A 14518-nucleotide genomic window follows, 5' to 3' on the forward strand; every position below is an offset into this window, starting at 1 on the left:
CCAAGAAGCAACAGCTGGGTCTGCTTTTACACGCTTGATCCCAAGCAATAGGTGTTGAAAAAAAGCACCTCGCTGAACAAATGGAATTTGCTTCTCTTTCTGTATTTTTTAATCCCTAAAGAAATAGCTGCTTGTTTAAAAAAAAATCAAACAATGCAGATTTGTATAAAATAAAACCAGAAGTGCCCTCTCTCCTAATCCTTCTTTAATAGTGAAGACAAGCATTGTTAAAAGCTTGGTATGTACGCTTTCAGACTTGTCCCTTTGCACAGACTATAACTCATATACACATCTATCTGTATTGATACACATGCATTTTCTTTCACAAAAGCTCCTATAATTCTGACCCTCAACTTTCTTGTTTAAATTAACCACGTTATCATGAGGATTTGTCTGCGGCTGTCAGAAGCCCATTCTTTCTAAAGCTTCGCTAGTATTGCATTCTATAGCAGTGCCATGTCCCCAACCAGTTCTCTATTTTTAGACCCTTGGGTTGCTTCCAGTGATTTTGCTATAACCAACAACGCGGCAGTGAACATCCTTGAACATTTTCCTCTGCTCAGCTGTTGGGATATATCTGAATAATAACACCCTTTTCCACCAGCAGTCTGGGGATCTCATTTTGGATTTTCCCTTTGAAGAGTTGAGAGAATTCCATCCTACCCAACCATTAGACAGGATAAGAACCTTCTCCGCTGGATTTAGTATGCACTACAGCTCTCCGATGGAGTTGCAAAATAAATCCTACTCCTACTTATTCATAGATTTACTTTTAAATATGTACTCATCTCAGATGCCCCTCTGTGCACATTCTGAGCAAAGCAACATTGACATTTTGTTAATGATTCATCCCCACCTCACCTGCTCTGCCAAACACCTAGCCGAGAGGATGAGTTTTGCCTGAGTACCCACAGACACGGGCTTTGGGGGCTCAGAGGAGAGAGGAGACTCCAAACCAAATGAAGCTCCAAATGCAACACTTGAACCCCAGAAATCATTAGCAAGAGTGCCCAGGTAGCTGGGATTGCTGGAGAATAAGGAGCAAAAGGGGAATCCTTCACAAAGCTCAAAGCCTTAGCACAAAAAAACCTGCAGACTGCAACCAAGGCAGATTGAAAAGGCTTCATTATTTCTTTTACATAGTAAAACTCCTAACTCCCCCCCCAAATATTACCAATCAGTATTTCCTCTGCAAAAGAATCTAAACAATTTTCTGCACTAGTGAATGTAATAATAAAAATAAATAAATCTAAAGTCAAACTGCTCTTTTTGCACATTCTTTAAAGTTCAAATTCCAACTGCGGCAGAAAAGCCAAGCCATGCTACCACTGGTGAGTCTGTAAAACAGGCAATTTCAAAATTAGTTTAATGAAACTGTTAATTTCACCCATCTGGTTTAGCATATGCATTTTTTTTTTCTAGTCGATCTGTAACTAAAAAACATGCCTTGTTTGTGGAGATGAATGGGCGTAATGAAACAAACAAACAAACACAATAGAAGAAGGAGCCATGTTCCCATTTTCCTGCTTCCTGGCCCAGAAGCTAAGGAAACAAAAGGCCAGCGCCCCCCACTCTTTAACCCTTCCGATTTCCCCAGGAATGCGGCATTGTTTGTTTTGCTCGGTTTTTCTTTTCTACAGCAGTACCAATACCATAAGGTGGCCATTGGCGGGCTCATCATTAACGGGAGCAAAAAGCAGAAAATGAGAAGGTGGGCCCTTGCTGGGGAGCTGGAGTGGGCATCTGATTGGGAATTCAGGAGAGAGGCAGACTCCTTCCTCGTGAAAGGGACGGGGGGGGGGGGGGGCATCAATAGGAAAGTCATTTTTACTTTCAAGCTTCCAAAAGCTGGAACGCATCCAAAGTACAAGTTGGAAAGGGAAAAAGAAGTGAAAGGAGAAAATGTCATTTAACCAGAAAAGGAAGCTCTCACCCCGTTTACTACTTAAAAAAAACCCCACAGCATATCCCTGATTTGCATTCTGATCCCGTGAGCCCCAGAGCCCCAAGGAGGTGGCTTATTTCTCAAAAGCAAATCGCTTGGGGCGCTTGGGTGGCTCAGGGGGTTGGGCTTCGGACTCTTGATTTTTGGGCTCAGGTTGTGATCTCAAGGTCTTGAGATCGAGTCCTGTGTCCATGCTGAGCAGGGGTCTGCGTCATTCCCTTTGCCCACCCCCCACCCTGCCCATCCAGTTCTCTCTTTCTCTAAAATAAATAAATCTTAAAAAAAAAAAAAAAAGTAAAAAGTAAACTGCTTGTACTCTTCAGTATGCAAGTTTTCCCGGTTTGTGGTTCCTCCCCATAATTTCTCTCCCTCCCTTTTCCACCCCCTCCCCCTCAGGACTGCCATCAGGGCTTCTCTGGGCAGGAAAAGTGTGGTCCTCTCTGTTTTCTTTGTGCTTCTGTGTATTTGTTTTTGTTTTTGTTTTAAGCTATAATGTCTGCTTTCCTAAATAAAAATAAAGATGAGGGTTTCTCAATGAACAACATTGCAAATAGCTCTTAAAGGACCCTGCATCCCGGAGTTACTAAGAAACATTACTGTCTATCTACCATTTCCGTGCTCTGCATTTTAGTGTTTCCAAATACACATTGCAATTGTTGGCAAAAATAGGACAGTTAAAAGCAAACCAGTGGAGGCCAGCAGCCCCTCGCATATCGGCATATTGTGTGGAGACCCCTCTGGCTCCGGGCGCAGCACTCCTCAGCCTGGGGCAAGGCAGGCCATCCAGAACAGAAACAAAAAAGAGAGGGACAAGATGCAGATGGTGTCAGCCCTGGGAGGCGAGCCCACCTCAGGCCCGGCCTCCTCCCGAGGCCCATTTGCTGGCAGACCTTGGACCTCCCGTAGCCACAACTCCCATGGGCTGCGAGGTGCCCAGTCCAAAATGAAGGGAGGGAAGGGAGTAAAGAGTTCCCGCCTCAGGGTCGATGTCCACAGGGGTCTGCTGGCCAGCTCACCTGTCCCTCCCTGCCTTTGCAACCCCTGCACCTCAGTCTTGGCAGCTTTCCTCACGCCTTCCCCCCCAAACCGGCAATCTGGCCACGAGCCCCACCTCCACTACCATCCCCGCCTCCCTGCAACCTCTTACCAGCAACCCCCCCCCCCCCATCCCCGCCACCTCTCTTTCCTGGATGCTGGAGCCCCATTCAAAGGGTTTTTGAATTCTAAGGGTTCTGTTTTGACCAGGAAGTTGCCACAGGAGAGTAAAAGAAATAGCCAGCCCACCACCTAAATAATGAAAAAGCACACATACTAGACTCCTACCATCCTAGCGTTGGAAAAAGCCCAAATGCTAATAGGGCAATTTCTATGCTCTAACAGGAGCCATTTTCCTAGAGAATTGGAGGTTCCCCAGGAAACGACATAGAGGGTAACCAATCAGAACAGTCCCCCTGAAGTCTTGAACACGGGGTCTCATGTTGGATGCCACCCAGAGCCTGGGCAGTTGTGGACTTGGGGACAGAGCCCCGCAGGAGAATTCCTGCGCCAAGCAAGGAAATCAAGATGCGGAGCAGTGGCTCTGGGATGCCGGGAGGCAGGAAGGGTGTTCTGCTGCATCCACGTGCAGGGCAGCTGAGCGTCCGAGGAGCGCTGCCATCTTTAATTCAAAGGCAGGCCTGCTCTGGGAGACGAGGATCACGCCCCGTTATTCTTCAGAGCAGGAACCACCGGTGGGGACAGCTGCATTTTACACAAGGTTAGCACATCAGCTGTCAACACTTAAGAAGCCTCCTTCCTCCGCAACCCCTGGCACTTGGCAGAGTTCTGTGTGGGCTGGAGCAGTCTTTTCATTATGGTTGCCCTAGAGGGATCCAGTCCATGGGAGCCAACCTGGGTTTGCACGAACCTTGGGGCTGTTTTACATCCGGGCACCTGTCTACTTCGGCAACTAGATAACAGACATATGAAAGTGAGGAGCAGGAGGGCTACATTTTGGGAATTCTTTTGTAATGGGTGTGCCTACGAAGGATTTAGGTTACTTTTGTTGACGGGGAGGAGTTGGATAACAGCTTGCTGGCTGACCTGGGAGAGAGAACTATGTTTGCAGAGGGGTCTCAGAGCCAGGACAGCAGCTCCCAAGAGAGGACAGACTGAAGAAATGTGCAAGAAGTGAGAAAAATGTAGAAAGAAGGCAAATAAGCCCATAGACCTCGATCCATCTGGATTGGTGTCATGGCTTGGCCAGCATAGACCTTAAACCTGTCTCCTGGTAGTCAAATTCTTCATTCCTTCAGTGATTCACTGACCCAAGAAAGACATTTTTTCTACTGAAAATCAAATCGCTTACTCATTTGGAGTGCATTGTTACTCAACAAATACTTATTGAGGGACTTCAAAGAAAACATAGATCCCATTCCTGTCTTTGAAGACTTATAAGCTCCACTGTGGAATCAGGGAAATCCACAATTTGATGCAGTAGGACAGGTCCTGCAAAGAGGAAACCCGCAAAAAGGCAAGGGGAGCAGGGGAGAAAAAGCCATCTGCCTGGGGCCAGAAAAAAGGTTGCGGGAGGGGGCAGTATTTGAGTTGGGACTTCAAGACTATTTGTAGGCCAGCTGAGGAGTGAGGGTGGATGAAGTATGCTCTTGGAGGGGAATGGTACAGAAACGTGCTGTGTAGGGTCATCTAGAAGAAGGATCGATAACTAAGCACCTAACATATGGCTGGCACCACTGCAGACCCCGTGGAGAACTGGAAGTGTAAGTGGGTTACTTATTGTATTTCTTGTGCTCCCCTCGACAAGCTTGCAATTGCGCGAGTGATAGAGACACAAACAGGATCCAATAGCTATAATTCAAGGTAGAGTGAGATGAGCTCTACTCAGGCAGCCCTATCCCTTAGAGCATATGGCGCCTCTCTGTCCAGGAAGCTCTTCCATAGCATTATGTCACTTAGGAGAGCATCATTCTTATTGCCATTAAACCAAATTGCCCCAGTACATAAATTACAAACATAAAATATATCTCACACCCACGAGGGTGGCTACTTCTCAAAAAACCAGAAAATAACACGTGTTGGCAAGAATGTAGAGAAATGCGAACCCTTGTGCGCTGTTGGTGGGAACGTAAAATGGTGTAGCCACTACGAAAAAGAGTATGAAGTCTCTTTAAAAAATGAAACACAGGATTACCATGTGATCCAGTAATCCTACCTCTGAGTCTATACCCAAAGGAATTGAAAGCTGAGTCTGGAAGAGGTAATTGCATACCCACGATCATAGCAGCTCTATTCACAATAGCCGACATGGGGAAGCAACCCAAGTAAGTATCCATGGACAGATAAACAAAATGTGGTATATACGTATGATGGAATGTTGTTCAGTCTTAAAAAGGAAGGAGATTCCGACACATGCCACGACAATCTTGAGGACATGATGCTGAGTGAAATAAGCCAGTCACAAAAGACCGCTACTGTATGATTCCACGTCTATGAGGTATCTAGAATAGGCAAGTTCATGGAGACAGAAAGTAAAATAGTGGTTAGCACGAGCTGTGGGGAGGGGAAGTGGGGAGCTGTTGCTTAATGGGTACAGTTTCAGTTTTACAAGGTGAGAAAGTTCTAGAGATCTGTGCAACAATGTGGCTACACTTAATACTACCGAAGAGTGTATGGTTATGATGGAGAATTTTATATTACATGTATTTTTACCACAGAAAATATTTTCAAATACCGTCCTTACAGAGTGAGGGTACAAATAGTTGGTGAATTTCTTTTGCAGTCAGAAAATACAGCTTTCAGGAACAATGGAGAGGTGGTCGCTAGGCAGACTGCAGGGAACGCTGTCATCCCTACTGGCTGTGGATGAAGCCAATGCTTCCGATTGTCGACCCCCTGTAATGTTCTCATCACTCCTTTAAAGTGTGTTGTTGGCTTAGCAAGAGAGCAGAGATCCGCCTGAAATCACCCAGTGTGGGGACACAACACTCTGAGGTCTGAGACACGCTCGTGTAGCGGCCTGGAAGCAGAGTGAGCCGTGTACGGGCAGACAGGCTGCCAAGACAAAAACCGACTCTGTCGCAAAGAACCAGAAATCACAGGCCACTGTCTTAAGTAGCCTTCTTCTTTCCAAATGCCAGGAGAAAAAATAATTCCACAAATTAATTCCCTTGGTAGGAACAACGGGAGCTGACGTTTTTCTTTCTATTTACCCAAAAAAAACTCTCGTTCAAAACACGGCCCCATTTTTGTTCTATGCTGGCTCATGGAGGCACTTGGTCAACATCTGTTGAGTGAACAAATGGATGGAAGGTCATGACGTGAGCAACCGAAGAAGTTTCTCACACAGTTAAATCCCTTGTCTCTTTTCCTGCACCAATGAGTTCCCCCAGCCAGAATTCCAAGCACCGAACATTTGATACTTGACTCCATTCCCAGAGCTTATCTCAGATATGAAAAATGTAATATGATGAGGATGTTCTAATAAAGTCTACTAGTCAACAGGACGGGACAGCTCAGGGCAACAGCAGAAAATAGAATGTAGACATAGTTCTTCTTACCTAGAATTGTCCAAAGCGCTGCAAAGCCAGCTAGATACTTACGGCAAGATGAACTTGGAAGGAACCAGGAATGGATCTATTAGCCACCCTGGTCTACGACCGTTCCTTTTATAGGAGACCCGAGTAAAGATACATTTTAAAAAATGCAAACTTGTTTTCTTCACCTCCATTTACAAAGTCAGATTTTCTGCATTTCGCTCAGCCTTGTTAGAAACTGAACACAATGTACAACAGCAGTGTCTCTCCGGGGTGAGCCGGAGACACTGTGACAGCCCCAGGCAAGGGCACAGGGCCAGATGGAGAGATGAATTTTAATGAGGTGTGAGCCCGACCTCTGCAGAAGGCTCCCGGTCCTTACGGACAGGACAGCGTAACCTAGAAAAACAGGAGCTGAGGGCAGCATGCAGGCTTGAGGTTCGTTCCGGAGACTCGCCCACCCTTCCTGCCCTCTCTCCCTGCCTGCTCCTGGGCGGCAGCAAACGGGAGGGAGCGAAGGAATGCGGGTGGCTGGGTGCCCGAGGGAGGCAGAGGCCGTGATGGCAGATACGGCTCCTCGGGAGACGCACCCTGGCGCTGTTCTAAGCAGACTTGGCACCAGAAGGACTCAACGGGCTGGTTCGGCACCAGCAATGGGCCGCCAAGTGGCAAATCTGGCTTTGGGGCTTCCTTTCTCACCACAGATGGAGCCCCCGGAGGCCTACCAGGGGTTAGCAGAACACGCTAGGTGCCGCAGCGTGACGGCTCCCCGGCCCCACGGCCCGGGACATCGGGAGGGGCAGGAGTTCATGACTCGGGTTTTTAATGAGAATCCATTTCCAGGTCTCCACGGAGAAAAAAACACAAAACAAAACAATTCTAAATTCTTATAAACAAGACTTCTGAGCTATAAAAATAACATGAAAACATTCTTATTGAGAGTATTTACTTTAAAAAGAATGTGTTGTGAAAATGATTCACTCCTGTTCCCAGTAAAACTATATTTAAATATGATCAGAAATCTCATACAGCCAATTTTGATGTGCATGTGGCCTCAGCGCATGGAGCCTAACCCATCCAGCACGCACGTCCAGCACGCCCATCGGAAACCGGGGGACTGTCTCTGCCCGGCGGTGACAGCCGTGACACTTACACAGCAGTGGTTCGCAATGTCCGGAGATTTGGCCTCCTTGGGGACAGCTGGCAAACTCTGGAGACCTCACACCTCGAGAGGGGGGTCACGGGAGGGGAGAGAGCGCTACAAGTATCTAGTGGGTCGAGGCCGGAAATGTAGCGAAACACTTCACAACGCACAAGACAAAGTTCCCCTCCGGCCCCCCAACAAGGAATTATCCAGTCCAAGATGTCACTAGAGCCGAGGTTGAGAAACACTGCTTGGACTGAGCTTCCTGTAGGCCGATTCTGTTTCAACTATTTTATATGCATCAGTTCATTTACCCCGACGCTAGGAGAGTGGTACCATTATCGTTCCCATCGCACAGACGAGGAAACGGGCGCAGGGAAATGGACTAACTTGCCCAGGACCACACGGCTAGTAAGGGCTAAGCTAAAATTGGAGACAGGCCGCCAGGCGGCAGAGGCTATGCCGTCACCCGATTCCACATGTCTCCTGCTCCTTGTCCTCCTTGCCCGCATCCAAGCAATCCACACATCCTCGAGACCCAGCCTCTTGACACCCTTTAGCTCTGTCCCCACCACCGTGTCCCATTCAGGCTCGCGTCCTTGGCCTGGACGACAGACAGCCAAGGACTCACTGCTTTCCACACACACCTCTCCATTGGCCTCCCCCAACTCCCACTGCAGCCAGAGTAACCTCGAAACCCAAGTCTGATCATACCTCTACCCGCTGCCTAAAACCCATCAACAGGCCCCTGTCACCTAGAAGGTGAAGCCCAAACTCTTAGGATGCCGTCGGAACTGTAGTCAGAATCATACCCTCCAGGCCTTCCTCTGTTTCCCAAACCTCTTGCACATCATTTCAAAGGCGATGCTTTTCCCATCTCTCTGCCTCTACTCTGCCTCTGATACTCAGATACCCTGATTATCTGGCAAACACCTACTGACCCTTCAAGAATCAATCCCACTGTCACCTCTTCCAGGAAGCCTTCCCTGACCACTCCCTTCCTTGTGACTCTACCACTTAACTCCCACCACTTTTATTAAAAATGCATCACCAGGGGCACCTCGGTGGCCCAGTCGGTTGAGCAATCAACTCTTGGTTCCGGCTCAGGTTGTGATCTCGGGGTCATGAGATTGAGCCCCGCGTCAGGCTCTGCATGCTCAGCACAGGGTCTGCTTGAGATTCTTTCCCCCTTCTTCTCCCTCCCTCACTGTTCCTCCCTCCACTCACACACACACTCTCTCTCTCTCTTTCAAATAAATAAATAAAAATAAAATCTTTAAAAAAAATGCATCACCATTTTTCTTTGTTTTCAAGTCTGTCCCTTAAGGGCAGAGAGCTTGTGTTATTTTATCTAGCCAAGTAACGGAACAGACACTGAGCAAGTGTCAAATGAACGAAAGAGGAAATACCTTGTATGGTTTGGATTCTTTCAGGCCAGAATGGACTCGCTTTGTCCTGCCTGCAGCAGGGAATCTCATTCTTAGGAAGTCCTCAGGCGCAGCAGAAGTCCGTTTCTGCACTGTCTTGCCTCAAGGTTCTGGTGGGATGCCCAGGGGCACCACGGGTTGCCTCTCACCACTAAGGCAGTTACCATCACCCTCTGCCCCCTATCCCTTTCCCCAGGTTGAACACCTCCAGCTTCCCTCCTCTTCCTAACTGGCGTCATTTCAAGATCCCTCGTGGCCCTACAGCGTGCACGGCATTACTAAGCCAAGCCGAGCAGCGATGGGCCTAAGCAGTAGCTGGCCACACTTGGGACATACAGACAGATTCCCGAGATGCCGTTTACCGTGTGTACTTCACGTCGAGGATCTCAAGTTCAAGGGCCTACGGGCCCAGGCAGGTAAGCTCCAGGAAAGAAGTAGGTGGGAAATGCTGGACTGGGGGGGGGGGGGGCTGTGGATAGACAGCACACACTCGGGCCGGCTCTCACTTCCAGAGCCGCCGCTAATGTAGGAAGGAGGCCGGGCATTGCCAGATCTTTGGGGTTTTCAAGAAAAGCTAAACCTCTTCATTTTTATGCAAGTTTTTGGATACCAGCAACTAAGTTAAAAAAAAAATTGACAATAATGTACATGCCAAACCAATTGCCTTTGGTGGCCCGCTCGGGCTGCAAGCCATCATTGGTGGCCTTGGCTTTAAAAGAATGGCTGGAGTGATTCCTAAATTTGTTTTTGTATCTGGTGTTGGAAATGTGCACAGATACGCTGGGAGTTGTGGACACACAAGGGCAGGATTTAAATGTGAAGTTAACCTAGGACACTAGGGTGACAAATCACTTTGGGGCGTATGTCACCAACGAGGGTAAGCAGAACTAGAAAAGAGGGGGCCTTCCCAACCAGCGTCTAAAGGCGAGGCAAAGACACAGTTACCTGTCCACAAGCCCACCTCCAGCAAGGCCTGGAACAAGCTGGGGTGCCGGTCTTTCAGCCCCTTCTCCCAGGGGAAGGCTCTGCACGTGGAGGGTCTCCCGTACCTGAGCTTCAGGTCCAGGTAGGAGTTCCGGAGGTCGCCTACAGGCAAGGGAAGCACAAGAGAGCCCTCCCCTTAGGACACGGAAGGTCTCATCCTTCTAAATCCCTCCTCCCCAAGAGGAACTAGAAATAAGAGGTCAGACTTAATGTTACTGGATGTTGGTTTGGGTCCATTAGGGATTTGAAATTGGCTACGACGCCTCTGCCCCGAGGTCACACGTTCAAAGCCATGTCCAAGGGAAATGTGCCAAAGTTGCTGATGGCTGTTGAATAATTCTACAGAATGAGCAGCTGGCCTCGGACTGTTCCCCAGGAGGCCAATATCTAGGCCATTTTGTTGGCAGTGTGAGCTGAGGAGCAAAGCATAAGGACCCCCAGGGAGGCAAGGCAGGGATGTTAGGAAAACCTTCCAGGGCCACCAAACAGATCAGCATGTGAGGACGGCCTTCCAACTCAGAGTCTCTCTCCCGAAATTACATCAGTTATCAAAATCAGTTTCTTTCCTGTTTGGGATATTACTATTCCTATATATCTTCCCCCTCTTCTGACAGCATCATATTTTCTGGATGAGTCAGCTGTACCCGCAGCAGCTGGGGACCAGCATTGCCTATTCTTAAATTAAATTGCAGAAGGGCTGCCTTTCCACACTTACCTATCACTGTGTCTCCTCGCATCCTGAGACCGTGGTCTGTGAACCCTACCGGACTGAGGAATGTTCCAGAGGCACCCATCCCTGCACAGCCTGGAATGGGGAAGTTCAGCTCTGGAGGGCGTGAGATGTGTGGGCAGGACTGCCATCGTCAGCTCGCTTTTGCGGATGGCAAAGGCCCCATAGGAATTTCTCTTCCAGAAGGAACATATGTGACTAACTCTAGTGCCGCCGGATCAAGCAAGAAGCTCCAAGCACGGAGACATTTATAAGCGCTAGAGCCAAGCAGGAATATTGGAAGACAGGCCAGGAACCAATTTTTATAATCAATGAACACCCTGTATGAGTGAAGGATCCCGTGCAAATAGGAGCAGGCCTGAAAGCAGTCCATTTTAAATTCTTTCCTTCTGCTGGCTATTACCGGGTCTTCCAGAAAGAATCAATTTCAAGGATTAAAAAAATAAAACCAAGCCCCAAACAACAAAGTCACCGTTCAACATTTCTGAGAGCTAATATTCGGATATTAATGGTCCAAGACAAAAGTGCACCGATGGGGAAACATTTCTAATGATTAATTTATTTTCCATTTCACTTTTATTTTCTTAGACTGGCCTAAGATCCCATTATGGATGGGAAGAATGCAATGCGAGGCTCAACACACTCTCATTTGTATTCTTACATGGAATCGCATGCGGTTGAGGCTAAGGGGCAGGTGTGGGCTCCTGTTGGCCATTGGTCTGGGGAGACCGGGTGGAACGTTCGCAGTCATCCGCCCCCATCTGTAGGGGGGCTCCAGGTCGTATTTGTTCCTGCTGCTCGGGTCAGATATATTCTATGTTACCCGTGTTAGACAGAAGCCAAACATGCTGACACAAATACGCGAGCTAAACCTTGCCCCGCTGTCCTCACATTGCCCCCCAGCACTTACATGCTTCTTGGCGGCCGCCCCCTTGCGGTACGGTGGCTGTGTACACGGACACTATTTCCTGGACCTCAGCGCACCTTTCATAATATAATTGGAGCTGTTCAGCAAGTTGCTTCTCAAGGAAGGGATTAACAATCTATGAGAAGGCAAGAACGTCGAATGAACAACAGTTATCATCAAACTCCCATCGATACCTCTGAGGCCGTGTTCGGGTTGTTGATTTCCTTCTCCCGTTGGTTTCAATGGCTGCCAGCACACAGACCCTGCAACAGAGGGTCTAACTCAAGGGCACACCAGCTCTGTCCCGTTCCCTCTCGCTTCTTTCTGTGGCACCTTCTCCTCTGCAAGAGCTTCTTAAATGTCGGGATTTCCCAGAGACCAGGCCTCCACCCACTTCTTTCCCCTCGCTGCGTGCTGGCCCTACACAATCCCGTTCCTCTCTCCTTCGGTCCCCAAGGGATGCCAGGTCTCCCCGCGCTGTGCCACTGCCTGCGAACCCTTCTCCCACTTTCGTCTGCTTGACAGGCTCCTCCTTGACCTTCAAGAGTCAGGTCCAAGGTCATTGCTTCAGGACGGCTTCCCTAACAGCCCCCCCCACCGCCACGTGTGCGAGGACTCGAATGTTCCCACCGCAGTGACCCAAAACACTCGCAGGTGAATTAGAGCACGGACCGTGTGCTTTCATAACTTCGGTGTTTAAGACCTAGATGGGGAGCTTCTCAAAAACAGAGGCCTTGTCTCAACTCACTGGTTTTCAAAATGCAGGCTGTGACCCATTAGAGGGTCATGAAATTATTTCAGCAGGTTGTAACCAGCAGTGATTTTTTTTTTTAATAAATAGAACACAAAATAGAGTGCATCTAACACGGGAAGGGCATGTATTCTTAGTAAAATCTTTGCTTCGGTTTTATAACTTATACATATAGATAATACACACATGTATGTGTGTGTGTGTGCATGTACGTGTGTACTCATATTACATAGATTTCTTCCTTTCTTTCTTTCTTTTATTACATAGATTTCTTATGTGAATGGCCATCGAAGAAAAGTTGGAGAGCTACCATCTTAATCACTGTGGGCCCCAGCATTGGGGCCAGCACATAGCAGGTGCTCTGGGAGTATTTGCCGCAAAATGAATACATTAATCTCTTTGTTTTCCTCTTCATAAAGGTCTCTCCGTAGGGGCTCTGAGATGCACCCATTGACAGTAGGGTTCTGCATTTTTCTTCCTTTACCTTGCCTAACGACCCCTGCTTTCCCCAGAACGAAGCCCACAGGGTCATGGGAACGCATTAAGGTTCCTTGTTCGGGTAGCTGGTGATCTCCTTACCAAGGCAGAAAAGACACGTCTGTAAAGGTGGGCAGTCCCAGTCTCCCTGCACCAGCCCCGCGGGAGCTGGCCTGGAGAGCTGGACAAGCCCATCCGTGGGTGGGTTTTTGAGGTGAGGGTCACAGTATAATAGGTTCGGTCTTCCACTTCCAATGTCTACAAGTCCAGCCAACCCACCCCAGTGGGAGCCCAAGGCCTGCGTGTGTAAGGAGAGCAGCAAACGGAACCAAGATTTTAATTTGCTAGAGTGTCTCCTCTTCTGAAATGTTAAATAACAGCACATAAGAGAAGCTCTCCCAGATAACTAAGATTCTCTCCTTTCATTAGCTTAATCACTGCATAGGCAACCGCCTGATAAAAATCTACTCTATAATTAAGCTAGTAGTTATTAAAACAGAGGAAGTAAATGGCTTCCATTTTATGAGTACTAAATGAACCAAACCTTAACAGAAATCTATTATCGAGTTTGTTGGGGGAAAAGCCTCCATATTAATTATGTTTGATGACAGAGCCAATGCGAGGTCCGGCTTGGGTAAATCTTTTGTTTACGTGAGGTTCCACGTCCCACAGCCACACACCCATCATGCACGAACACCCAGAAACTTCTCGATGCTCGGGGCTCACCTGTTCAGGGCGCAGAGTGTGGAGACGATAGTACTTCAGGGGTCCAAAAAACCCTTCAATGCCGGCCACATACCTGCTCCCTCCAAGAATGAAGTATCCAGCGGTGTCATTATAATAGAAATCCTCCCTGAAGCTACAAAGAATCGAGAGAGCTCTTGGTCTGAACCAGATCGTTTAAAAAGAGACTCTTTCATTGACCCTCCTCGACTTACCACCCCCTTCAAATTTCTTCACGCCCTTCACACTGAGTTCTAGCAGATGAGACCATGGTGGGGTCAGACACACTTGGGCTAGGATCCCCACTCTGCTGTTTACCAACTGTGTGACCTTGGACCTGTCCCTTACCTTCTCTGAGACCGTGTTTTCTCATTAGTAAATTAGTTCCTCAATAATTAGATTCTTAGGAGGATTCGTGAAATGTAAAGGCTTACGCCCAGCAGAGTGCCTGGCCCATCGTAAATACTCCGTACCTGCCAGCTTTTGATATTGGTAAAATTGTCTGGAATTGGAATTCTTTGGAATTGCTAGTCTTAATTGGAAATGCTTTTGCTGTAAAAGGAAAAAAAAAAAAACCCACCTTGTTGAATGGATAGAAGATGGCTGTGAAGAAAAACTAACAACATATCCTATTAGATAAGAACTGAGGGAAAATTCGGAGTGAGGAGGAAGAGGCGGAACGCCAGAGCTGAGCACAGGTGATGTGCTGGAAATCCGCCTCGTCCTGAAAGACTTGAAGGAGCAGAAGGAAAATGGAGGGGAAAAAACGGGCCGGCATGAATAAAATACACCAAGATGTTTCTTGCTGCATTGTTTATATTCACCAACAACTGGACGGCCCCTGGCGTCTGGCAGGGAGGACTGGCCCGCAGCCATCCAATGGACCTTAAATGTGAGC

At 48.0% G+C, this 14518-nt stretch overlaps 1 protein-coding gene across 3 annotated transcripts in view; it reads right to left on the reverse strand.

Annotated features, from left to right (window-relative positions):
- Positions 1–14518, reverse strand: part of SEL1L3 (SEL1L family member 3) — a 151574-nt gene that overhangs the window by 48977 nt on the left and 88079 nt on the right. For all 3 annotated transcript variants that reach the window (XM_057309665.1, XM_026514543.4, XM_057309666.1), the window contains 3 exons: positions 13624–13756; positions 11673–11805; positions 9994–10134 (listed from right to left, as the gene is read on the reverse strand). In XM_057309665.1, the coding sequence (XP_057165648.1) occupies positions 9994–10134; positions 11673–11805; positions 13624–13756 (407 nt within the window). The remainder of the gene's footprint in view (positions 1–9993; positions 10135–11672; positions 11806–13623; positions 13757–14518) is intronic.

Source organism: Ursus arctos, unplaced genomic scaffold (assembly GCF_023065955.2).
Source record: "Ursus arctos isolate Adak ecotype North America unplaced genomic scaffold, UrsArc2.0 scaffold_9, whole genome shotgun sequence".
In the NCBI taxonomy this organism is placed as follows: Eukaryota; Metazoa; Chordata; class Mammalia; order Carnivora; family Ursidae; genus Ursus; species Ursus arctos.